At 38.0% G+C, this 26,708-nt stretch overlaps 1 protein-coding gene and 1 long non-coding RNA gene across 6 annotated transcripts in view; one reads left to right on the top strand and one right to left on the bottom strand.

Moving 5' to 3' along the window:
• LOC111545521 overlaps positions 1 to 26,708 on the bottom strand; it is a 102,208-nt gene that overhangs the window by 56,270 nt on the left and 19,230 nt on the right. Inside the window, exon 2 of the long non-coding RNA XR_002732488.2 lies at positions 19,918 to 20,031. This is a non-coding gene — a long non-coding RNA (uncharacterized LOC111545521). The remainder of the gene's footprint in view (positions 1 to 19,917; positions 20,032 to 26,708) is intronic.
• RANBP3L (RAN binding protein 3 like) overlaps positions 2,957 to 26,708 on the top strand; it is a 50,426-nt gene continuing 26,674 nt past the window's right edge. For all 5 annotated transcript variants that reach the window (XM_023216511.2, XM_023216507.2, XM_023216512.2 and 2 more), the window contains exon 1: positions 2,957 to 3,531. In XM_023216511.2, coding sequence (XP_023072279.2) covers positions 3,441 to 3,531 — 91 coding nt within the window. In that variant the 5' untranslated portion in view covers positions 2,957 to 3,440. The remainder of the gene's footprint in view (positions 3,532 to 26,708) is intronic.

The raw sequence follows: 26,708 nt of genomic DNA, 5'->3' as shown, positions 1-26,708 counted from the left end.
AAAGTGCCAGCTGATATGATTGATTATCTGTGATGCACTATTTCACTCTACTCTTCCAGAAGTACAAAGACATAGGTTAAGCAGAGAAGATATGGCAGATGAGGAAAAACCCAGGAAAAGGAAACCGGTGCTATCCTTTTGGGGGGATCACAGAGACTTGATAAGGGAAGAAGTTTGGCCTTTATAGGATTCAAATTCATTTTTAATCAATTCTAAGTAAAAATGCCAAAGAAGACGCACCTGTTTCTTGACCCAGCCGGACTTCTGCAATCTGATTTCTTGTTTTCATTTACAAGCAAAAAAAAAAAAAAAAAAAAAAAAAAGTACAATATGCCCATTGTGAAATAAGTTGGTGATGTTTCTGGAAAGTAAGTGGGGAAAGGGGGAAGCAAAGTAGTCCCCCATCCCACTTCAGCTGATACATCTGAGGTTTTCTTATGTACTCCTGTAACAGGCTGCTTTCCGCCATGCTGGATGATTTCCAGTGGAAACTGGTAAATCAACCCAGAGACTCCTTCAAGAACAGCAGTGGAACTTAACAAGCAGTGTAAGAACTCAGGATTCCCTTGACTCGGCTAATCCATCACAGGGCCACTACCCAGGACTGCCAAAAGAGGAACTAGTAGCAGTCCTTTGTATCCTCCCTGTCCCTTTATGTTGTGGCACTTGATATGACTGTTTAAGGAGTGTTTGGTTTCTTTGACCCTTAAGAAAGATATAATGAATGAAATAGTGGAACAAACCAGCTCTGTTTAAGCAGGTAATGCTTGTTTATTTAGACTAGAGGACTTATAAAAATATATAGATCCCAGATCCCACCTTAGACATCAGACTGTGCAGTTGGGGCTCAGGAATCTACATTTTTACAACATTGCCCAGGTAATTATGATTCTTAGCTAAGTTTGAAAACTGAGGGACTAGATTTTCAAATAATCCCTAAATCCTACCCAGATTTTAGTTTTAAATCTATTTCTTTCTCCTTAGGCTCTAATCAGAGACAAAGTAGGATATTCCTCCCTTTCCCAGGCCTTTATATCCACAGAATGAGTGTTGAATAATTTATCCCATTGCTTACCAAACATTTCTTTCATATGCCAAATAAAGACACAAACCCAGAGATGTTAAGTGCCTGGGTCAAGGTTGCACCATACGTGAATGAGAATACCATGGCAAGAAAGCTGGGTATCTTAGCCTCCATGGCCAAATGATCACTCCTTTTCTTCTCTTTTTTTCCCAAGTAAGAAAAATGGAGGCATCTAGGGGGCTTCCTTGAAAAATCAGACATAAATTAGGGTAAGTGTAGATATTCATCTCCAAGCAACATCTCTCTGAGATGAAGACTTAAGAAACATATCAACCAAATACAACGTGTGGACCTTTGGGTCCCAATTTGTAAAAAATGTGAAGATAAAAGTTTATGAGACAATCAGAAAAATAAGAACACTGTGTGGATACTTAATGACATTAAACAATCATATTTAATTGTTATGTGCGTGACTATCTTATTATGGTTATCTATTTTTAAATCCTCACATTTTAGAAATATATACTGAAATATTTATTAATGCAATAATGTCTGGATGCTTCAGCTCCAGTGGTGTAATAAGGGGGAGAACAGCTGTGATGAAACACATAGTTTTGAGACATGATTGTCTGAGTTGATAATATTGAATTCAAGTGATGAGTATGCAGGGCTTATTGTGCTATTCTCTCCTATTCACGTATTTTTAAATTTTTTCATCATAAAATATTTTAAATGTATTTTGCAAAAGGGCTGGCCTACAGTTTTGTAGATTATTTAATTTACATGTATAATATGCTTATTAGTGAGGTACATAACTTGATAAAATAACAATAACTTTACATATTCAGGAAAAATCACCTTGGCTTTCCACCATGGCTTTTGTGGAAGATGAGATGAATAGCAGATATTTAAAGTAGAAACTATGACTCTCCAATAATTTCAAGACTCTCTTTCAAAGGAGCAAAACACTTCTGTCATCTGTTACACTACGATGAGCCTAAAACTGCAGTAGGTAGTCTACTGAAACAATTAAAGCATTCAAGAATTGTAAAAGATCAATCACCTATTTCATACAAATTTTCATAAACCAGACTATACTTGCGGAACTGTTTATTGCCTCAAAATAAAATGAGGGCAGCCACCCAGATCTGGTTAGGAGGTAAATTCATTACAGTGTTAAGTTTAACACCAATTTCCAAATGCACATAAGAAGCTGCAAAGTTCAGACTTTGAGGCTAAACAGCTCTGCCTTTCTCCTTAGTCCTGCCCACTACTTTCTTTCTGAATCTGTGAAGAGCTGTGACTCTTGAAGGGCAGGACCTACCAGCATTCCTTATGACTTCAGTCATGGCAAGCTCTCAAGTTAAATTAAAAGTGTTTGGGGTTTATGTTTTTAAACAGTAATGAAATAGCCAACAAGTAAAACTGGAAATAACTTTCTCCTATGACCTAGAAATAGCAATAGGAACTCTAAGTGGGAAACAGAAATAGGACTCTGGAAAGAAAATGTTTTATGTGTTTATTTTTCTTCCAGAACTCCAAATAGTTGCCTTGGCAGGGAGGCTGCCCTCTAACTGCTCCCTTCCGAAGACTAGGAGGTGTTTACAGAAATTGAAAGTTCCAGCAGTACATTTCCATGAGCTCATTACCAGTTCCATTTATACCTTTTAGATTTCACATGTACAAATGAATGTCCTTGCAGTATAAACTCCTGCTTTCAGCTTGCATTTTAATTACAAACAAAGTAGCAGAAATCAGGTACTCAGTTACTGTAACATAATGGCAGGGCATCTTTAGAATCTGTGCTTTGGTCACTATTATTCAAAGCAGCTCCAATGCCCGTCTTGCCTGCCTCTTTATGCTAATCATCCTAGCCCACTTTGCTCCTCCTCCTTCCAGCCTCCCTTAAAGAACTGTGCACTTTCAGCTGTCACCGAGGGTAACTCAGATTAGGCTTAGAAATCACTTGACTTAACTCAGCAGCACTTTTTTTTTTTTTCCTTTGTGTATGTATTACTTTAGCAGTCTTCTTTAAATACCAGAGGCATTGGATTTCATGTAGGTAAAAGGAATTTAAAAATGCCAAAACTGTAATCTATTAGAAATAATCTGTAGAATTTTACTCTATAAGGGGGTTTAGTTTCAATTCATTTTGAAATGAAAGAATAATTAAGTTGTGTTTTTAGTCAAATGAATTGGCATCTTTAGGAGAAAGTAACATTGGTCATTATTTATTTCAAGAATCATGACTGGAAAAAGCTTGGAAGTTTAGTAGAGGAGTATATGTTGTACATGCAAAGACAAGATCTGCATGAATCTATGTATTTCTGGGTGTCTGGTGAAGGCCATTTTAGGTGACTGGCCAAGAGAAGGAGTGCCCTAGTGATCCTTGAGTCACAGCCATACTGCTAGGACCATGACTACCATACCAAGAAAAGGCAGCAGCCACCTGCTTGGCAGTTTGCACACCTGTAAACTGAAGCTGCATGAGGACCGGCAACAGCAAGGTAAGTCAGTCCAGCTCATGAGTTGCATGTTCTGTGACCTTCTGTGCATTTGCATTCCCAGAAGAATGGTGGGCTGGTGAAGGACCCAGGAAAGCTCTGACATAATAGTGATGCATAAGGGTGGGTTAACTTGGATTCACTATTGATTTTTAAAGGACTATGGAAGACTGTCAAGAATGCATATTCCTTGGAGCTGTCATTCAGAAACTTATATGCTTAAACTTCTAGCCACTGTCAGTTTTTTAGAGTATGAGAGATTTTGTCTAATTCAAAACACCCATCTGGGCAAGGCTGAGTCAGCTATAAGGGGGATTCAGCTGAGAGTAGCTTTAAGTTAGCCTGGAGCTTTCTCTACCATCCTACCACTAGTGGGACACTTTTTTCACTTTGTTTAAGCCTAATTTTGTCTGGATCTCTGGCTCATTCATTGTGGGAAAAATAAACATATTCTTGACTCTTTCCTTTTTATGGTCTAGGGACAGCTGGAGACAGTCAGGGAAAAGTGTCACGTTTCACTTGCTGGGCACTCATTCAAACTAACCTATCTACCTCCCAGCCATTTTCACCAGCAGTCTTTCTAAATTTTCAAATCCACTCCCCAGCCAGCTGAGTTAGTTCAAATGGTTGACATGAATAGACAAGATGATCCCTCCAATTCACTCTGACAGGGACAGCAAATGACACTTGTGGGAAAGGCTGGGTCTCTCATGGATGACATCATCACTCCACAGAGGTTAAGGATTCACCAGACACTTCTAACTTCTCAATAACCTAAGATAGATCTTTTTATGTGTGGATCTAGGCAATGAGCTCTTTAATTATTTTTCTATAGACACAGTTTTAGATTTCAGTGGTGTGGAGAGTGCTGGCTAAAGGGCCAAAACCTCCCATTTCCAAGATGGAATCTGTGTGCCAGCCGTCACATGAATGTGTCAGGCCACCTCTCTGCATCGGTTCCTGGAGCTGTATAACGTGACTTCATGCTCTACAAGGCTCAGCATAGTGTGGGCAGAAAATATTTTGTGGTAAATGAAAACAATGTGAACTTTTTAGACCATGCTTTACTACTAGGGCTCAAATAAATTGTACCAAGTACCCTAGAATGTAAAGTCCTGGAACGTGTCAGGGATAAGGCATAGCACTGTAAAATTCTCTTGCTTCTCTGTTAGTAGATAATTCTAGTTTATCAGGGGTTTTGTTTTCTGTTGACTTTGTTTGAAATGTTCAAGTGACTTCAATTACTAATATAATATTTTTAATAGAAAATTTGGTGGGAGTGAGCCCAAAGAAGATGATAGGAAGTCTCCTGTAACCCCACCACCCAAAGATAATAGATATTAACATTTTAATGTATAAACTTTTAGACTTTTCTTCTATGCACATGTATGGATTCTTCTTTTGCTTGATTTTTAAACAACATAGACTTGTTCTGGATACTTTTGTAAACAGTGTTTTGTCAACTGCTTTAAAATTTAACGACAGAGGATGAACAAATTTCCAGGTCATTAAATATTCTCCTACAACCTTATTTTTAACAGTTGCACACTGTTACTTTATATGGATGTAGCAAAATGCCCTTAGACAATTCTCTACTGTTAGACATATTAGTTATTTCTAATATTTTAACTATTATAATTAACACTGGGCTGCACCTAAACTAATGAATAGATCTTTGAACTGATATGGGATTATTTTCTTGGCATAAATTCATAGAGGTGAAATTGTGGAGTCAAAGGATTATACATTCTTAAAAATTGTTTTTGGCCAAATGACCCTCCTATCAACAGTGTTGGGGTATGTTCTCAGTAATACTACTATTTTTAAAATTTCTTCTCAATTTCATAAGTGAAAAATAATGCCCCACTGTTGTTTTAATTTAAGGCAGGCTATCCTGAAGATCTCTCCTTTAGTGGCTGTATTAATCAAAGTTCTCTAGAGGGACATAATAGGATATATATATATATATATATATATATATGTATACATATGTGTGTATATATGTGTGTGTGTGTGTGTGTGTATGTATATAAAGGGGAGTTTATTAAGTATTAACTTACACAATCACAAGGTCCCACAATAGGCTGTCTGCAAACTGAGGAGCAAGGAGAGCCAGTCCGACTCCCAAAACTGAAGAACTTGGAGTCTGATGTTCAAGGGCAAATAGCATGGGAGAAAGATATAGGCTGGGAGGCTAGGCCAGTCACCTTTTCACCTTTTTTTGCCTGCTTTGTATTTGCTGGCAGCTGATTAGATTGTGCCCACTAGATTAAGGGTGGATCTGACTCAAATGTTAATCTCTTTTGGCAACACCTTCACAGACACACCCAGGATCAATACTTTGTATCCTTCAATCCAATCAAGTTGACACTCAGCATTAACCATCACACTGCAATATCCAGAGAAGCCTGGAAATAATCACTATGATGACATACTTCCCAATATACCCACAAGACTGGTCTTCTATCTCAGAGTTAGCTTTTTGCCTAGAATGTTTTGAAAGCAACCATATTCTTCCACACCCAAGTCTCAAAATATCTGCCCACATAAGCCACAGTCCATAAAGTTGTGAAGCATGCTAATGCGGTCCAGACTGGCCATTGACTGCTACAAGAAATGTCATCTAGTGATATGAGCTGACAAGTGACACTGGGTAGTATTTGCTGTGTTGCTAAATAGCATTCCAGTTACTGTCCTTGAGTTAGAGAGTGAGGTCTGGCTTTATTCATGGAATCATCCTGGGTTCATGGCTTTGGCCTTTCTCCAGCCAGCCTAAGGTTCTACCTCTATTATTTAGCATACAGACTATGATTAATTGACATTTGACACTTCTGTAGGCGTGACTAGCTTCAACACATACATGTTTTCTTTTCTTTTCTTTTCTTTTTAAGATGGAGTCTTGCTCTGTCGCCCAGGCTGGAGTACAGTGGTGCACGATCTTGGCTCACTGCAACCTCCGCCTCCCGGGTTCAAGTGATTCTTCTGCCTCAGCCTCCTGAGTAGCTGGGACTACAGGCGCACTCCACCATGCCTGGCTAATTTTTGTATTTTTAGTAGAGATAGGGTTTCATCATATTGGCCGGGCTGGTCTCGAACTCCTGACCTTGTGATTCACCCACCTTGGCCTCCCAAAGTGTTGGGATTACAGGCATAATCCACCGCACCAGCCTCAACACATACATATTTTATTTTCTAACCCCCCATGCCATATGCTAAAATGCTTTGTGTTAACTTCCCAGTATTTAACTCCTTCCACCTAGTCACTCACAGAAGTGTAATTCTGAAGTGATTACATAGATAAAAGTCACTTATTCTTCAGCAGTTATCTGGGCAACAACAATGTGCAAAGTGTTATGCTAGATGCTGAATATGCAAATTGAACTAAGTCAACTAAGCCATGGTTTCCTGTCCACATGGAGTTTACTATGACAACAAATGCTCTATCAGTCCAGAACACAAGTCCAGGAGGCTCATCTCCCAACTTGTTGCTATCTTCTAGCTTCTCCTGTGATATTTTGAATCCATTTATCTCTAATATTGACTCTATGACCACATTTGTAAATGTTAATTTACTTGTCTACACAGCCTCAGCAAAGCTCATTACATATTACATGTACTAGGCAGACAACCATCCTTATGTGTTATGGTGCTTTAAAATTTACAAATGGTCTCATATACATTGTCTCATTAATTTTTACAACAACCAGATGAAATAGTGTAGTCAAGCTTCTTCAGGGAAACAGAACCAATTGGATGTGTGTGTGTGCATAGATTTGACTCTTGAACACCACAAATTTGAACTGTTCAGATCCACTTTTATGTGGATTTTCTTCCTTTGTCACCCTTGAGACAGCAAGATCAGCCCCTCCTCTTCCTTCCCCTTCTTAGCCTACTCAACATGAAGACAATGATGAAGCCCTTTATGACAATCCACTTCCACTTAATAAACAGTAAATATATTTTCTTTTCCTTATGGTTTTCTTAGTAACATTTTTCTCTAGCTTATTTTATTGTAAGAATACAGTATATACCACATATAATATACAAAATATGTATTAATCGACTGTCTTATGTTATTGATAAGGATTCTGGTCACCAGTAGGCTATTAATAATTAAGTTTGGGAAGCATCAAAAGTTATATGCAAAATTTTAATGAGAGAGAATAGAGAGAAGAGAGACAGAGTGAGAGAGTGGGGGATTTATTTTAAGAAATTCACTCCCACAACTATGGAGGCTGGTAAGTTCAAACTGCAGTGTTGACTGACAGGCTGGAGACCCAAGTGAAGAGTTAATTCTGCAGTTGAGTCTGTTCTTGGTTGCTCTGGGGAAGTCAGTCTTTTGTTCTATTCAGGCCTTTGACTGATTAGATGAGATTCACCCACTAATGAAGGGCAATCTGCTTGAGTGAAAGTCTACTAGTTTAAGTATAAACCTCATCCAAAAACATCCTCACAGAAACATCCAGAATGTTGACAAAATATCTGGGTATCATGGAACAGCCAAGCTGACACATAAAACTAATAATCACAGGCAAGTATTGTTATCCTCATTTATAAAGATGTGGAAACTGTGAATCTTCAAGGTCAAGATGACTTTTCCAAAGTTACAGTTATTTTCAATGTACTTTCTGTTACATACAGCTGTCTCATAAAATCTATGATTTCTAGTATTACAATGTTTAATTTTTTAAATTGATCTATACTAGAGAAACTTCTCCATGGATAACCAAGACATTTTTGAATGCCTCATGATTTTCTTTGTGTCTTCTGACACCAATTCTCTGAGTGTCCTACAATTCAATTCTGATACTACCCAGAATTAGTGAAGACCCACAAATGAAGGACTTAGTCTCACAAGACTGCCCCATTTCAGATTCCAACAATGATTTTCAGCTGTCCCCAAGCAACCTGTACTTCTGTCAGGACAATTACAAATTAAAGACTTCCCACAACCCCTCAGATTTGATAATTCACTAGAACAACTCACAGAATTGAGGAAAGCTCTGCACTTTCAATTTCCATTTTATTATAAGGGATACAAATGGTCAGCCAGTTGAAGAGGTGAGGAGGACTGGAAGGGTCATGAGCACAGGAGCCTCTGCTTCCACAGAGTCAGGATGCGCCACCCTCTTAGTATCAGGGAGCTCCCCTCAGCATGGTGTCCAGGATTTTTAATGAGGTTTCATTATGTAGGCATGATTGATTAAATAATTGGCCATATGATTGAACTTAATCTCCAGTTCTTCTCTCCTCCTAGGAGGTTAGGGGAATGGGGTGGGTTCGAAATTTCCAATCTCTAATCACATTTGGTCTTTTTGGTGTGACAGTTCCTTCCATGGAACTATGTAAGGACCCCTTAGATAGTTCCATAATAAGCTTTCCTAATAGATTGCACTAGGAAATAATAAATAAATAAATTTAGTGGCTGAAACTTCATTTTCTCACTTCACACCTATTAGGATGGCTACTATTCGTAAAAAAACAAAACAAAACAAAACAAAACAAAAATAACAGGAAATAACAAATGTTGGGGAGAATGTGGAGAAATTGAAACCTCATGCACCGTTGGAGGAGATAAAATAGTGGAGTTGCTGTGAAAAGCACTATGGCAATGTATTAGTCTGTTCTCGTGCTGCTATAAAGAATTGCCTGAGGCTGGGTAGTTTATAAAGGAAACAGGTTAAATTGACTCACAGCTCCACAGGGCTGGGAAGGCCTCAGGAAACTTACAATCATGGCAGAAAAAGGGAAGCAAACACATCCTTCTTCACATGGTGGCAGGAAGGAGAAGTGACGAGCAAAGAGGGAAAAGTCCCTTAAGCATCAGATCTCATGAGAACTCACTGACAATCATGAGAACAGCATGGAGGTAATGGCCCCCAATGATTCAGTTACCTCCCACTGGGTCCCTCCTTTGACATGTGGGGATTATGGGAACTACAATTCAAGATGAGATTTGGGTGGGGACTCAGCCAAACCATATCCCGCAGTTCCTCAAAAAATTAACAAATAGAATTACCATGTTATCCTGCAATTTTACTTCTGGATAAAAATCCTAAGTGAAGTAAAAGCAGGAATTCAAACAGATACTTGTGCACCTATGCTCATGGTAGTATTATTCACAATAGCCAAAAGATGGAAACAAACAAATCTCCATTGACGAATGAATGGATCAACAAAATATGGTGTGTGTATATATATATAGACACACACTATATACATGTATACACTATATATATATACACACACACACTATACATGTATATATAATCAAATAATTTTCAGCCTTAAAAATGAAGGAAATTCTGACACACGCTACAACATAGATAAACCTGAGGACATCAAGTTAAATGAAATAAGCCAGTCACAAAAAGATAAACATTGTCTGATTCCACTTACATGAGGTATCTAAAGTAGTCAAATTTAGAGAGACAGAAAGTAGAATGGTGCTTCTAGGGTTTTGGGGCCGAAAGGATTGAGGATATACTGTTTAATGGTACAGAGTTTCAGTTTTGCAAGATGAAAAGAGTTCTGGAGATTGGTTATACAAACATGTGAATACAGTTCACACGACTGAACTGTACACTTACAAATGGTTGAAATGATAAATTTTGTGGTAAGTATATTTTACCACTGGAAAAAAAAGCCAGACTGGGCACAGTGGCTCATGCCTGTAATCCCAGCACTTTGGGAGGCCGAGGCAGGTGGATCATGAGGTCAGGAGATTGAGAACATCCTGGCCAACATGGTGAAACCCTGTCTCTACTAAAAATACAAAAAAAAAAAAAGGAAAAAAAAAAAATAGCCGAGCATGGTGGCATGTGCCTGGAGCCTCAGCTACTCAGGAGGCTGAGGCAGGAGAATCACTTGAACCTGGGAGGCAGAGGTTTCAGTGAGCCGAGATTGCGCCCTGCACTCCAGCCTGGGCAACAGAGTGAGACTCTGTCTCAAAAAAGAAAAAAAAAATGCCATGGTTGTCCAAGGCCATCCCTAATTACACTTTTGAAGTTGGACTTAACAAAAACAAATTCCAAAAAAACCCTTTATTTTTCCATTCCTAAAAACAAAGTCATGAGAAAGTAGTCTGGTCCTCCATGATTCCCCAAAGCTACTTCTTTTCAAAATATTAATAAAATTAATAAACCCCTACCTAGATTAATCAATAAAAAGAGACATGGCCAGGCATGGTGGCTCACACCTGTAATCTCAGCATTTTGGGAGACTGAGGTGGGGGGATCACTTGAGGACTGGAGTTCAAGACCTGCCTGGCCAACATGGTGAAACCCCATCTCTACTAAAAATACAAAAATTAGCCAGGTGTGGTGGCATGCACCTGTGATCCCAGCTACTCAGGAGACTGAGGCACGAGAACTGCTTGAACCGGGAGGTAAATGTTGTAGTGAGTCAAGATCGTGTCACTGCACTGCACATGTGCGATGGCATGAGACTCTATCTAAAAAAAAAAGAGAGAGAGAGAGAGAAACCATCAGTATCAGGAATGATGTACAGGGTATCACTACAGATATTAAAAGGATTATAATGGAGTGTTATGAATACTTTTGTGCCAGAAAGATGCAGAGGAACATAAAATTCAATGCCAAGTGATACAAAAACTCAAGGGATTTGGAATAGAGCAAATTCCTCAACCTGATGAAAAACATTTACAAGAAACCCAGCAGCTAACACTACTCAATGTAGATTGCGCATTTTCCTTCTAAGATTAGGAAAAATAAACAGAGATGTCCATTATCATTATTTTTATTCAACAGTGTACTGGAGATCCTAGCCAGCATATTACATTAAGAAAAAGAAATAAAAGGCTTACATATTGGAAACAAAGAGGTAAAACTGTCTTTTTTTGCAGATGATTGATGGTGTTTGTGGAAAAATCCTGAGAAATCTATCAAAAAATGCTAGAACTAATAAACACATTTACTAAGGTAACAGGCTACAAAGTCAACATACAAAAAATATTGCATTTCTATATATTAGTTGAGAACAAGTGGAAATTAAAAATATTAGAATACTTATTTAATAGCATAAAAAGGAAATAGTTATGGATTAATTTAACAAAATATGTGCAGGACTTGTATACTTAAATATTGCAGTGTGAAGCTGAAGAAGATTGAATTACAAGAAGAGATACATCCCAAATTCCTGAATTGGAATGCTCAATATTAAGATGTCAATTTTCCTCAACTTGACCATCTCAATAAAAATTACAGCACATTTTTTGTCTTGAAATTGACAAACTGATTTTAAAAGTATAAGGGAATGTTAAGGACCTAGAATAACTAAGTCAATCTTGAAAAAGAGAACAAAGTTGACAACTACACTTTTGGATTTCAGGTTATAATAAATCAAGATGATATAATATCAGTGTAAGGATAGAAAAATCTATTATTAGAACGGAATATAAAGTCCAGAAATTGATCTATTAGTACATTGTCAATTGGTTTTTGACAAAGGTATCAAGATAATTCAAAGGGAGAAGGGATAGTCTTCTCTGTAAGAATCCTGGAACAAATGGTGAAAAATATTTCTGAAAATGAACCACAATACCTACTCACACAAAAATTAGTTTCAGATAGAATATGACTGAAATGCAAAAGCTAAATGTATAAAGCTTCTAGAAGAAATGTAGGAAAATACCTTCACCGTCAAAAAGGCAGCTTTTTAGACAGACAAAAAAGCATTGACCATAAAACATAGATAAGTTAGATTATCAATATTAAACATATCTGTTCTTCAAAAGATACCACTAAGAAAAGAAAAGACTGGGAGAAAAATGTCAAATATATATTTGAAAAAGAACTTTCAATCAGAATATGTTAAAAACTCTTACAACTCATGATAAACAATTTGGTTAAAAAATGGGCAAATGATCTGGCAAACACTTCAAAAAGAAAGTATATAAATGGCCAAAAGCATATCAAAAGATGTTCAATGCTGTCAGTTATCAGGGAAATCCAAAATAAAACCACCATGAAATGTCACTTCACATCCACTAGAATGGCTAAAATTTTAAATGCTGATAACATGATGCTTGGAAAGGATGTGAAACAACCAGAACTCACTCATTGCTGGGAAGGGGTAAAAACCACTTTGGAAAACAATTTGGCAATTTCTTATATAATTAAACCCACAAGTACCCTGTGATCCAACAGTTCCATATTTAGGTGTTCCATAACAGTTCCAAGAAAAATAAAAATATAACCACGAAAGCCTTGCACAAGAATGTTTGTAGCAGATTTTATTCATATAAGCTCCAGAATGTGAATAACTCCAAACTGTTTATAAGCAAGTAAGCTGGTAAGCAAATTGTGGTATATTAACACACTGGACTACTACTCAGTAGTAAAAAGAAATGAATTACTGATACATGTAATCATGTAGGTGAATCTCAGAAATGTTATAGTGAGTGCAAATAAGGCAGACACAAAAGAGTACTTACTTCTACAGGCAAAATTAGGCCATGGTGATAGACAGCAGAACAGTTATTGCCCAGAGAGGAGAACCGGAACAGGACACAAAGAACACACTAGGGCAATAAAAATGTTTTATATCTTGATAGGGTTTTGGTTACCTGAGCACATACATTTGTCAAAAATTCATCTGTGCATTTTATTCTATGTAATTTAGGCCTCATTTTCCAAAATGTGAGACTGCCTAGGAGGCCTCAGACTCCAAATTTTCCTCTAGGCCTCTACTAGTAATTCCTTAGAATAGTGAAGAGACTGAAATATCTCAATGAATTTGAATAATGTGCCCAAGAACATAACTCTGTCTTGCTGGCAGAGTACCCACAGCTCAGGAAATATCACACTTTCGAGAGAAAATGTTAGTATAACCTTAGTCAGGTTTAATAATAGTGGTATTTTATTGCTGATTTTATTCCTAAAGCTTAGAAATTCTCTATTAATAACACAGTCAGCAAAAATTAGCTAATCAATGAAATTAGCAAAGGATAAATTGAGATATAATAAAAAGAACTATCTAATACCTAGGACGAGACACTACTCTTTTTGTCAAGTATCTGTCTTTCCATTATTGAATATCCTTTAGAACCAATGATTTATCTTAATTTTCTTTAGAATTCAGTGTTGTTATTGTTTTAAAGCCATGACTGACTCATCAGTTATCCTTTAATAAACACCTAAAATGGACTACTTCATGAATATTTTTTCACTCCATTTCTACTTCATCTTGTTTGCAGTTATATAGCACTTCATTTATTTTATTTAACAAATACTTAGTGGCTGCCATTTATCAGGCACTGTTCTAGACTCTAGTGAACAAAGCAAACAAAAACTCCTGCCCACAAGGAGCTTATTTTCTGAGAGGCAGAAAGGCAAACAATAAAGAAGATAAATAAGCAAAATATATAGTGCAAATAGGGGTCCATGGCCTATTAGAAACCGGGTCACACAGCAGGAGGTAAGCAGGGTGTGAGTGAGCAGTACCACCTGAGCTCTGCCTCCTGTCAGATCAATACACATTGCAGTCTCACTGGAGCACGAACCCTATTGTGAACTGTGCATGTGAGCGATCTAGGTTGTGTGCTCTTTGTGAGAATCTAATGTCTGATGATCTGAGGCGAGGCAGTTTCATCCCCAAAACATCCCCGCCCACCTTCCCACTATCTTTGGAAAAATTGTCTTCCAGTCCCTTGGGCCAAAAAGGTTGGGGATCAACAGTATAAATGATAATAATGAAGACAGGAATTACGGAAAAAATTAAGCAGGCAGAATAGAGTGTCATAATGGCGGTCTGATTTAAGCAGGGTGCTCAGGGAAGACCTCATTAAGAAGGTGAATTTGAGTAAAGACCTGTAAGAGGTGAGGGAGTGGGTCGTGCCACATCTGGTGGAAGAACAGTCCAGGTAGAATAAAGAGTAAGTACAAAGACTCCGAGTTTTAGAAATTAACACTTGGCCTACATTTGTTCTGTCATGGTTATTGACTTATTTCAGTTACAGCAAAAATAATTTCAGTTATCTAGGTCAGTGATTCTCAAACTTTAGCATCACCTGCAGAATCACCTGGAGAGCTTATTAAAACATAATTGCTGGGTCCCACTCTGATTTTCTGATTCAGAAGTTCTGAGGGGAGTGGAGGGAAGGAGTCAAAAATTTTCATTTCTAACAAGTTCTCAGAGAAATGCCATCATTGCTGCAGTTGCAGCGATCACACTTTAAGGACGACTGTGTTGGAGGGCAACAGGAGGCCAGTATAATCAAGTTAACTTAAGTGAGTGTTAGGAAGTGATTGAGAGATAAGGGAGACACGAGAGGAAAGAGCAGTTAGATAGTCATGTCTGCCCTGGTAAGCTCTTTGGTTTTGACTGTGAGAGAAATGGGAAATATTACATGCCAACTTGAGTTAATTTGATCATTTACATCTTTCAGGTTCTTTTGGGGAGCGGGATGCAGTAAAAGTAAGCTATTCCTCCCAACCTCAATACTATGTTAAAATAAAGAAAATCTTAGGCTAAATTCTTCAAATTGACAGATATTTACTAAACAAACATTAATTAGCAAACAAGCATAAAAGACTGCATATGATGTCCCGAACTTTATGTTCCTTAGGTAATCCGATTACATTCTGCCTAAAAGGTTTGCTCAGACAAAACGACATTCTCCAGGCAGTATTCTGTGCAGTCAGCCAGTAACCAAGAATGATCCTGCTCATTAATGGACACTGGGGCCTTTCAATATAAAGCTTTGGGCTCCGTTCTAAAAAGTACAGGCTACAGGTCTTGCCAGATTCTTCTGTCCAGGTTGTGTAAGACTAGCAAGCGTCCTTAAAATATTTCAGGTAATCCAAGGTCTTGAATGCCATTAATTTCACCGATGAAAATTCATTTCTGATGTTGATGATGCTAAATCTCAAAGGCTCGGATATTGAGATGGAAAGATGACAACTTTGTAATGAGAAGCCTATGGATGTGGGTTTCCTGGTGCTAGCAACCACACCTGAGGTACAAATTCCCCACTAGGTCAATAGATACCACTTCAGGTGGTATAATTTAATCTAACATTCACATACAAATAATGCTATCTTTGCTGTGTCTTCTAAAGTCAACTACAACTGTGACAACAAGAAGCAGCACTTCTCTACACTTTTACACAATAAGGCATATGTTAAAAATGATACAGCACTTTGAGGTAAATTCAGGAGGCTGACCCTGTGGGATGAAGGGCCAAGATCCTGGCACACATGTAGCCTGTACACTAGTGTGCTCCACACATGAAGTAAGATCTGGCAAGAGCAAATATTTGAACTCTTATTGATACTCTTTGTTATGGAAGGCCATCTACTGAGGATGCTGTAGACACTTTAGATGATAAGTTCCATTAGGGGACCTACAAAATCACTTTCAAAACTGAGATACTCAGCTTTGCCATGAATTATTCTTCTGTGGTAATGCTGCCTCAGCTGTGTTGTACAAGTTATTTGAGAGCAGAAAAATGGATTCATACCCTAGACCATACCACAGTGCTAACATGTCACTTACAAACAAATCACATTTATGAAGTGCTTGTTACATGCCAGAAACTGTTTTTCAGTACTTTTGATGTATTAGCTGACTTCTTTGTGAAAGTCCCAGGAAGTCTCACAGCTGGGGTCTTCAGCCAAGCTCCTAATCCAAGATCCGGACTCCAGACACTGCTTTCACTCATGCTCACTGCCTCTTAAGCTGGTATAAAATAGATGTTCAGCTAAGTACCTGAGAAGGGCTTGGATGATGGCTGGCCCTTGAACTCAATTTGTGGTTCAGTTGTTTAGAATAGGTTGCTATTAAATCACTGGTTAATTTATATATGAATTACCAACTACATCCAACTGTCTCCCAAAAGGGTATATTTGACTGAAAAAGAAACAGTTGTAAAAATGCAGATGTACCAGTGCACTCCTAGCAGCTCAGAGCAAGTGGCTTACTGATTAGGCTAGCAATTTTTGCTTAACTTTAAATAGCTGCATAGCCCCTATGTCCCACAGTGCATGAAGTGTGAAAGATAGCAATGTACCATTTTTGGAACTGGACTGACACAGCCTTGGAGAGCAGTTTGGGTTTTTGACAAAATAAAGAGGCAGTAGGCAAAACCTCAAATTAAAAAGGGGTTAAATAATAGTCATTATTATAATTCACTTTTTATTTAAACTGGGACTTTATTTCAAGTGGTGGCTCAACTATTCTATTAAATCATTAACTTGACTTAAAATTTTAATCAACATTTAGGGAAGGTAAGTTTCACACTGGAGTTGCTTTTTAATGAAGTCTGTCGGCAAATCTAGCAAAATATTCAAAAGACAGGATTTAAAATGCAGTAAATACCTGTATTCACTAAAAAGCTGCATTCCTTCTACCCAATGATCACATACCTCACACCCTGTGGATGGCAATAAACAAAAGGTCATAGGAATAAGGTCTAGACTTTTAGCAAGGGATGCTGGTGTGAAGGTATTTGATACTAACTAAAGCCACATCAAAAGAACATAAAATATATGTCTGTGAGTTGATTCGGAAGGAGAACAGGGGTTAAAATGGGAAGTGACCTACTTGGGAGGCTGAGGCAGGAGAATCACTTGAATCCGGAGGTAGAGGTTGTGATGAGCCGAGATCGTGCCATTGCACCCCAGCCTGGGCAACAACAGTGAAACTCCAACTCAAAAAATAAAGGAAGTGAGGAGAGGGAACCCAACCTATATATTCAAACAGGAGAGATAAAGAGATTTTTAAGTATGACCTGTATCATGGCAGGACGGGCTTCAGGTCCTGAAAGAACTCAATGCTAATGAGATTCAAATTCCTTTCCCTCATCAGATTCAGAGAAACTCTCAGACTTGCAGCAACTACAGGTCAATAATATGGTCCTCTCTCTGGAGTGGGGCTCCATCTAGATGTAAAAACCATATTTCAGACTTTTATAATGACCTGTTTAAGGAATTGTTCTAATAAAAGGAAGGATATTGCTATCGAAAGAATAAGAGTAAAGTGAGAAGAAAGTCTGTGAATGCTGAAAATGGATTATTTTGGTCTATGATTGTATTAAACTTTACTTGTCTGCAGAGACATAAAGTGGCAGATAAAGTTGTGTGTGTGTGTGTGTGTATTTTTATATACAGAGTATAGGCAAGACACGTACCAGAACCATAGATTATGAGGTTCTGTTTATTTAACAAGACAAACTTTTGTTATAAAAGCTTCATTTTCAAATATGGATTAAAGTTTTGTGTGTGTGTGTGTGTTTTTAACGTTTTTCATTTTAAAAACTGAGTAAGGTTAAATTAACGTGCTGGGCGTGGTGGCTCATGCCTGTAATCCCAGCACTTTGGAAAGCCGAGGCGGGCGGATCACCTGAGGTCAAGAGTTCAAGACCAGCCTGGACAACATGGTAAAATCCCATCTCTACTAAAAATACAAAAATTAGCCAGGCCTGGTGGCACATGCCTGTAATCCCAGCTACTCAGGAGGCTGAGGCATGAGAATTACTTGAACTCAGGAGGCAGAGGTTGTAGTGAGCCAACTGAGCTAGCCAGGTATCCTCAGGAAAACATAAATTAAAAGTATTGTTTTCAGTTTTCCTGGGAATTTTTAAAGTCATATAAATTTTAAAAGTAAAAAACTTTTCTCTGCTAATTTTTATTAGCCTGGTGAATAAAACGTTTCTGGTCAGTGTACAAATTACTACCTGGCCTTTACTTCCTCCAAACTAGTTCTGATATGGTGCAATAATATATATCCCTGCAGAACCATCTGCCACAGGCATCATGTTATTCCTGCTACCTTTCTATGCCTGAGGGCCAGGAGGGCAGGTCAGCTCTCAAACGCAAGGAGAAGAGGAACGACAGGTCTCCTGGGGGTTCCCTAGAGGAGAATGGGGACCAGTCCCCTCCTGGGTTGGTCGGGCTTTGGATGGCAGCTCAGCTCCTTCTTCCTGACCAGACTGCCAAAGACTTGTTTTCCGTGGAATAACATCCACTTATTCCTGTGGAAATGGAGAAACAAGGAGCTTTTTCTTCTATGTGCTCAAAGGCTCAAGACAAAGAGGACTAAGTTTAAAGAAAAGAGTTTTAGAATTGGAAGAAGCTGGAATCAAGCTTCTCCATCCGGCTTGTGTCCTTGGAATCCATGAAGAAATTTAAAAATAGTATTTTTCTTCACCAAAGGGGAAGAGTTTAAATTTATCTGGACTCAATATATGAAGCTATATTTCAGCTGTATTAACTTATTAGCAGTCTTTTTGAAGAGTGATTTAGTTCTTACTGACATGATATTTTGTGTCAAAAGTACCTCTTTAATGTTAGCAGTAATGAAAAATCTACTAATTATTATTTAAAATTAACTTTAAGAAGATACCATTTTAGACTTGCGCATGTGCCTGCTCAATGTATATTTTCAACATCCCTTGAAACCTAGACTTTGTTCCCCATTCCCTCAGCAAAGCAGAGACCCATTTTTAACATATGGAAGCATTTTCACACTGCGAGTTATTCTGAGTGAAAAACATGTGATTTACAAATTCTGTCAAATTAAATATGTATTTCCAAATGGTATCAGGTTGACCAAGCACATCCTAGGACACATTCTGCAACTTTCTGTGCCCTTGGGCCTAAATAATGGAGTAGCGTAGAGAAAGAGCAAACAGTTCTTTCTGTCATTATCAATCCAGAAGTCCCACATTTGCTGCTAATAAGCATATTCAAGTAAAGATTACAAGTAACTTTGTCACAAAAGGATACAATAGTCTTATTTATAGACAAAGTAACACCTTCAAATTATGCAGAAATGGGTGTGCCCTGTCAAAAGTAACACATTCTTCTGAGTTATTGCTGCCAGTGGCCGAAAAGAAATACTTACATGGAGATTTTACATTGCTAGGATCACTATGCCATTTGCCTGCAGACATTCTTGATCAAATCTCTTTAGAGTCAGAATATGCACAAATAATGGCAAGAATAACAGAAGCATCTTGCAGCATTTTATAGACGCAAAACTGAAGTGCAGGAAGACTCACACAATATAGGATCATGTCCCAACCAGGTTTATACAGAACCATGGAAGGCAGGAAAGAGCCATCATAGCCCAGGCATGTCACTTTTCAGAAAAGAAGAAGCTGTAAAATAGTCATTTAACTCACAATGGAAGCCAGGAAGGAAGCTAACTTAGAGAAGAAGATTTGGAGTCAGCTCTCATGTGTTATAGTCTCAGATATCTAAGAATTTTCTGTGTGACCTGAGATAGGTCCTGTAATTTTAGAGCCTTAGTTCTCTCATGAGCAAAAGGGTTCAATAACTAACTTCTTGAGGATCATATCATGTAATAACATCACAGTTTACTGAGCATTTCTTATGAGGCAGGCACTGTGCTGAGTGTTTTACATACCTGACCTTGCTGAATCATTACAACTCTATAAGGGTAGGTCTAATGATCCCCATTTCACAGGTGAGAAAACCTGGGCTCTCAGGGTCAAATGACGTTCTCCAGCTCACACAGTAACTAGAAGAGACAAAATTTTAATCCAGTCTGTTTTTCTCCAAAGCTCAGGTTTTTAAAACCATACCTCTAGTTCCTAGTAGTCATTCTTTTATTTACCAAATATGAATATATTTAAATGTCTTATAAAGTATGGCACAAATGTAAATTTATATATTACACCAGTGCATAAAAGAAGCATCCTTGGTAATCAGCCAGATCTAACTTGTCATAGTACTTCTTAAAGTCATATTAAGTTAAACATTTCAAAAGGCAAAAGAGTAAAGACTAGTCATGACGGGTATATGCATTTCATATAGTAGCTATTATCTTTAAGAAGAGAGAAAAAATAATAATTCAAAGATTAATATTCTGACACTAAAACAATAGTAAAATATAATGGAGCATGCTGTGACAGCCATTGAAAAAGATCTATTAAAAAACAAAGAAAGTCCTTATAAAACTATTCTAGTCCCTGATCACCCCCAAATAAATAGCTCACTGCACGTGATGATCATTATCTTTGGGGATCAATTACAAAACATTTTCAAAATATACATATAAATTCAGTTTCTTCAGTCATCACTGTATTTGATTGATAGGGTGATTTGCCTGATGTTCTATATGAAACGATTTAACGAAAATTCTGTTTTTAGGACTCTGTGAACTTCTTCATAAAGACGTTAATGAAGTAAACAACTTTAAAAAATGAGAATTCTTTTTCAATTGAATTATTGCTGCTGTAGATCCCCAGTTTCTTAAATGCAAATGAAATTAAGTCACTGGCCCACTACCACATGTGGCTGGATTATAAATGAAGCAGCACAGTTTGGAGTTACGTTTGGGGTGAGAAGTACATTCAACACAAGAGTTTTCAAGGGTTTGGTTCTACTTTCAGAAGGGTAGCAGGTCTGTGTTGGATACAACCTATGTGTCTTCTTGCCTCTTGTTCACATTAGATATTTTCTTATCTGTATGTCTTGATTTTTCAAAATTGTTCGGTGTCTAGATCTAGACCAATGTACAAATCAGTGGAGGAGAGAGTTGAGAGTCTTTGGAACTTAAAATGAATGGTTTCCTTGAAGATTATCAGCATGAGAATCAGATGTGTTCAGAAAATGAGATGGATTAGACAAAGCTCTGGGTAATAATGGTTGTAATCGGTCATATTGTCAGAGAGTTTTCTCATCTTCTCCAATTTCTTCTTGTGAAATGATTTCCATTCTGAAAATAATTGCTTTCTTTACCAGCTTGGTATTGATGAGAAAAGAGGAATAACTTTCCTTATTTTTTTTACATGTTGATTCTTCTTTCTCTAGTGTGTGTTTGTCATAAATGAATATAAACTAAGAAATGCTAGATTTCCTAGAGTTGGCAGTTTATTTATTTATTTATTTTTTGAGTTGGCAGTTTATAACTTCATTTCTGATAAAAACTTTAAAGCAGTTAAGAACAAGTACAGTTAAAACTGCAGTTAGATCAAAAGGGGTAAGGGTTCCTACTCTTTTACTTCATATACGTCTGGTATAAAGATCTGAACACAAAATTGGTTACATCTTCAACAGGTATGATCAGGGCTGCAATCATTTCAGCAGGATCCATTCATCTTGTGTCTCCAGTTGACTTAGTGCTTTGTGAATCAGTCTGGAAACTTTCTGTATAAATTGCCTCTATTTTCCCCAGAGGCCTGGTTATTTTACCTTCAAATTGGTTCTCATGAAAAGAACCAGAGTGTCCCATTACAGCTAATAATGTCAGGCTGTGGCCCTACCACCTCCTTCTGTAAAGACAGAATTTTTAATCTTTTAGTAGCTTATTGTTTATTTCAAAATTTTTTTTTACAGATTTCCCCCACATATGGCTAGAAATAAGTAGAAACAAGTACAGAATGTCTCATGCTTGTGGTTCCTTTGTGAATTGGCACAGGTTCCTTCTTCTTCTGGGGCTACAATTTGCCCCTTCTGTAAACTATCCTAAAAGACTTCAATATAGGTTTGGTTTCTCGTTTGTTCTTTTTTAAAAAATCAAGATTGTGATTCAGACTTTCTGTATCTCCTCTTCCTTGGGTTCCATATAGAGATTGAGATCACCTGCTATGATTTGTCTATTTTTTTTCTACAGATAATGTCAGTTTTTACATTTGAAACTTCAGATGTTTCAAATTCTTCTTGAGGAATTTTAGAGCTATGGCAAATGATTTTGATGTAGTTTATGCTTCCAGCTTAAATTTTTGCTTTGCAGCAATGAACATTTAATCAATATTCAATAATCTCAACCAGCGACATTTTCCAAAAAAATTTGTCCTTGTAAAGAAGTTAGATCTTAGGCATATCATTAAAACAGAAAGCGAACTTTTGCATGTGAGAAGAAATCATTAATTGCTTCAAGCAGAATATCCGAATGGCTAATTTTAATATCAATATCAATATTGATATTTCAACATCCTTTACCACAGAGACTTCTTTGCAAGTACTTAGGGTAGCCCTTGACTTCACCTTACATTGAATTGTAGTAATTATAGTATATGGTTTGGATAGTAATTATTTTCACATTAATTGTGAGCATACTCAGAAGATCCCACAGGTTTAGTCATTACTAGTTAGTAGTCACTACTCTAACTAGTGACTACTAGAGTAGTCCAGGAATCTTTACTGCCATTTTCCTAAATTTGATCTCAGTTGACAGAAATCTGAATGTGCTCTGGAGGACTGCTTATCAATATTAGCGTGTCTACAAATCACCTGGGGATCTTATAAAATGTAGCTTCTGACTTAGTAGGGTAGGGGTGGAGATTGAGATTCTGCATTTCTAATGAGCTCCCTGTCAATGCTGCTGGTTAATCTGGACCACACTTGGAGGAGCAAGGATCTCTAAGACTATTTATGGGCCACATCTGAATTTGGAAACTTCCTGATATCAAAAAATAAAAAGAATAAAAAAGATAGGAGAGAAATAAGAAGCAAGCTAGGGGTAGGCATAAGGTAACGAGTGAAAAGAAAAAGAAAGACTTTTGGGGAAGAATGAGGCATTTCCCCCAGAGCTAACAGAGTATATGGTTTGGCTGTGTCCCTACCCAAATCTCCTCTTGAATTGTAGCTCCCATAAATCCCACGTGTTGTTCCCAGTGGGAAATTATTGAATCATGGGGACAGTTTCCTTTGTGAGCTGTTCTTGTGGTGGTGAATAAGTCTCATGAGATCTGGTGGTTTTATAAAGGGAAACCCCATTCGCTTGGCTCTCAATTCTCTCTTGTCTGCCTGCATGTAAGACGTGCTTCTCACCTTCCACCATGATTGTGAGGCCTCCCCAGCCACGTGGAACTGTGAGTCCATTTCTTTACAAATTATTCAGTCTTGGGTGTGTCTTTATCTATAGCATGAGAACAGACTAATATAGTGAGTGCATATCACATAGGACAGCAGAGCAGGAGAGAAGTGAATCTAACTTTTATTCAGTGTCTCCTATGCAGCCTGTATCCTGACATATTACTACATGTTTATATATGAGTGGATAGACAGATGTCTACATCTGAATATATGGAGAGATGTGTGCATACATGGAGGATGGATGAATAGACAGACACAGATAGATACTCTGCTTTGTTTCAAAAGGTTAGAGAAGAAGTTGTAGGTGTTCTCGCATGCATATACTGCTTAAATCTTCATAATAGCTCATATGTATATACACACACACACACACACACATATATATATATATATATAGAGAGAGAGAGAGAGAGAGAGATGAAAAAGCTGAGGCTCAAGTCCTTTATTTAAAAACACAGCTCTAGGACCATCTAACTTCCAAGCTCTAAAATCCATGCTTTGACAAGCCAGAGAACCAGACACGGTGAAGAATCACGAGAAGACAGGGACATAAGGAAAGTACTGGAGACTGGGGTGAGACAGTGCACAAGGAGCAGAAACTAGAGAAGAGGATGTGGAAGAGACATGTGGAAAGGTCCAGGAAGAAAGGGAGAAGAAAACGCAGGGACTGCCAGGGCTACAGTTCAAGTGGATAATTCCAGTCCTGGTAGCAATTAGAGCTGGACTATTTGGCAGTGCCTGCCCCTCTGCAGGGGTTTGTTGCCACTTTCTTTCCTGCCAAGATTGTTTACACAACCTTTTTTAGCCCTGGCTAGAGTAGCCTGGTTCTATCCAGCATGGAGAACTTGGTTTCTATTGCAGGAAGTCAGGGACCCCGAATGGAGGGACTGGCTGAAGCCATGGCAGAAGAACATAAATTGTGAAGATTTCATGGACACTTATCACTTCATCAATCCATACTCTTGTGATTTCCTATGACTGTCTTTACTTTAATCTCTTAATCCTGTCATCTTCATAAGCTGAGGATGAATGTCACCTCAGGACCCTGTGATGATTGTGTTAACTGCACAAATTGTTGTAGAGCATGTGCATTTGAACAATATGAAATCTGGGCACCTTAAGAACAGGATAACAGTGATTTTCAGGGAACAAGGGAGATAACTTTAAAGTCTGACAGTCTGTGGGCTGGGCAGAACAGAGCCGTATTTCTCTTATTACCAAAAACGGGTAAGATAAATATCACCTGGGGAAAATAATGCATTCCCAGAAGAGGCCTCTGAATGGCCGCTCTGGGGGTGTCTGCCTTATGCAGATGTAAATAGGGATGAAACACGCCTTAGTCTCCTTCAGTGCCCCCAGGTTTGCTAGGATTAGGAAATGCCAGCCTGGCAAATTCTAGTCAGACTGGTTCTCTGCTCTTGAACCTTGTTTATCAATGACAATGCATGCACAGCTGGACATGGAAGTTTATTAATGATTCTAGTTTCTCCCTGACCTTGTGATCTCGCCCTCACCTTCTGCCTTGTGATCTTTCGTCACCCTTGAAGCATGTGATCTCTGTGACCCACACCCTATTCATACATTCCCTCCCTTTTGACAATTGCTAATAAAAACTTGCTGGTTTTACGGCTCAGGGAGCATCACAGAACCTGCCGACATGTGATGTCTCCCTCAGACACCCAGCTTTAAAATTTCTCTCTTTTGTACTCTTTCCCTTTATTTCTCAGACCAGCTGACACTTAGGGAAATAGAAAACAAACTACCTGAAATATCGGGGGCTGAATTTCCCTGATAGGTTTCCACCTCTACTACACTGCCAAGTGGAAATAAGAGGTGTACTGAAATCTAGGTTGGGGAAGCTGTGTAGCAGAAACTTGGGGATCTCTGGGAACTACCTGTCCCCCATGCCCACTGGAGTACAATGGAACCAAAGGTACTCCATTCTCAGCAGCTTACTCTATCTTGACATTTTCTTTTGACTCAGTAGATCCTTTCAAATCCCCACCTCTGAGAGGATCCAGCAACAAAATCCTCCAGTTACTTTCCCAGTTGAAATACGTTTATTTGTCAGAGACCAGGTGTCATTTAAAGATATGGAAATAAAAGGTAGGGACACCTTATAACCCAACCAAAATTGGGCGGGTATATAGTACATATTAAAATAGAAAAATAAAGTTTATTGTAAACATTGACTGTGATAGTGTAATACTTTAAAATCCTGGAGGACAAAGCTATTAAATATATGCATAGTATTCAGTTGAATCTTTTTTTCCCCTATACATACCTATGATACAATTTAATTTTCAAATTAAGCACAGCAAGAGATTAAGAATGATAGTCTAGGACAATTTTAACAATCTACTGTAGTGTTATGTGAATGTTCTCTCAAAATGTCTGAACTGCTGTTGACCATGTGTAGCTGAAGCCACAGATAACAGGGACCACTGTACTGGATTTTCTTCCTAGTGAATTCCTGTCTACAGACTCAGATGAGTGTTTTGAGTAAAGGTGAAGGCCAAGGACTAAAGCAAATGTCTTTCAAAAGTTTAGATGGCATCATAAAAAGCAGATCTTCAGTTATTCTGTGGAAGTTTTGATTGCTTTCTGAACTCAGTGACTCCATCTTACACACATCTTTATTTCCACATATTTTAATGTGAAGAACAGTTACGTTCAAGAAGCAAGATACTGCATGCTTGCTGGGCAGTATACTTCAATAAGAAGTCTATTTTTGGCAAGCAGTATGGGGCTTGTCTTCTACTTCTGGGAGTCTGAAGACTTTAGTTTTTATATTTTCAAAGTTACACATATTCATGTGATTTAAGGAATCAAATGGTTTTATGAGGCTTTTCTGGAAAAACAGGAGACTCATCCTTGTCCCCTCCTTTGCTCTCCCTTTTCTTGATCCCCAGAGACAACCATATCCAACTCTCACCATTGTTTCTTTCAGCATTAACCTACATATCTCCACATATCACACTATTTCTTTATTTTTATGTTTAGGCTCCACTAGGCTGCAAAGTCAGTTACCACTTATCCTTCTGCCTCCCAGCTTCCAAACTTTTGTTGCTATTATTTATCTTCATTTTTCCTTGTATTTGTGGTGGCTTCCTCTTCCTCCCTGACACAAAAAAAGCCTTATTATTTTGTGATTTCTGATTTAATCAGGGAGTTGAAGTTCACGTGTATGGTCAATCAACTTTGACAAAGCTGAAAGTCCTGTTGTTTCATACTGATTTTTCCTTAGCATAGTGCTGGATTATGTCACATATCATACATTTGGGACTAATTTGTGCCAGTAGAGCCATATAGGATAATACATCAGTACGATGCATTGAAGTTAAATCAATGGTTTTGGAGGCAGGAGGCCTAGAT

The sequence above is a fragment of the Piliocolobus tephrosceles genome, chromosome 4 (genome assembly GCF_002776525.5).
Source record: "Piliocolobus tephrosceles isolate RC106 chromosome 4, ASM277652v3, whole genome shotgun sequence".
NCBI lineage: Eukaryota > Metazoa > Chordata > Mammalia > Primates > Cercopithecidae > Piliocolobus > Piliocolobus tephrosceles.
The sequence above is the reverse complement of the archived record's forward strand: the minus strand, read 5'-3'. Positions and strand labels throughout refer to the sequence as shown.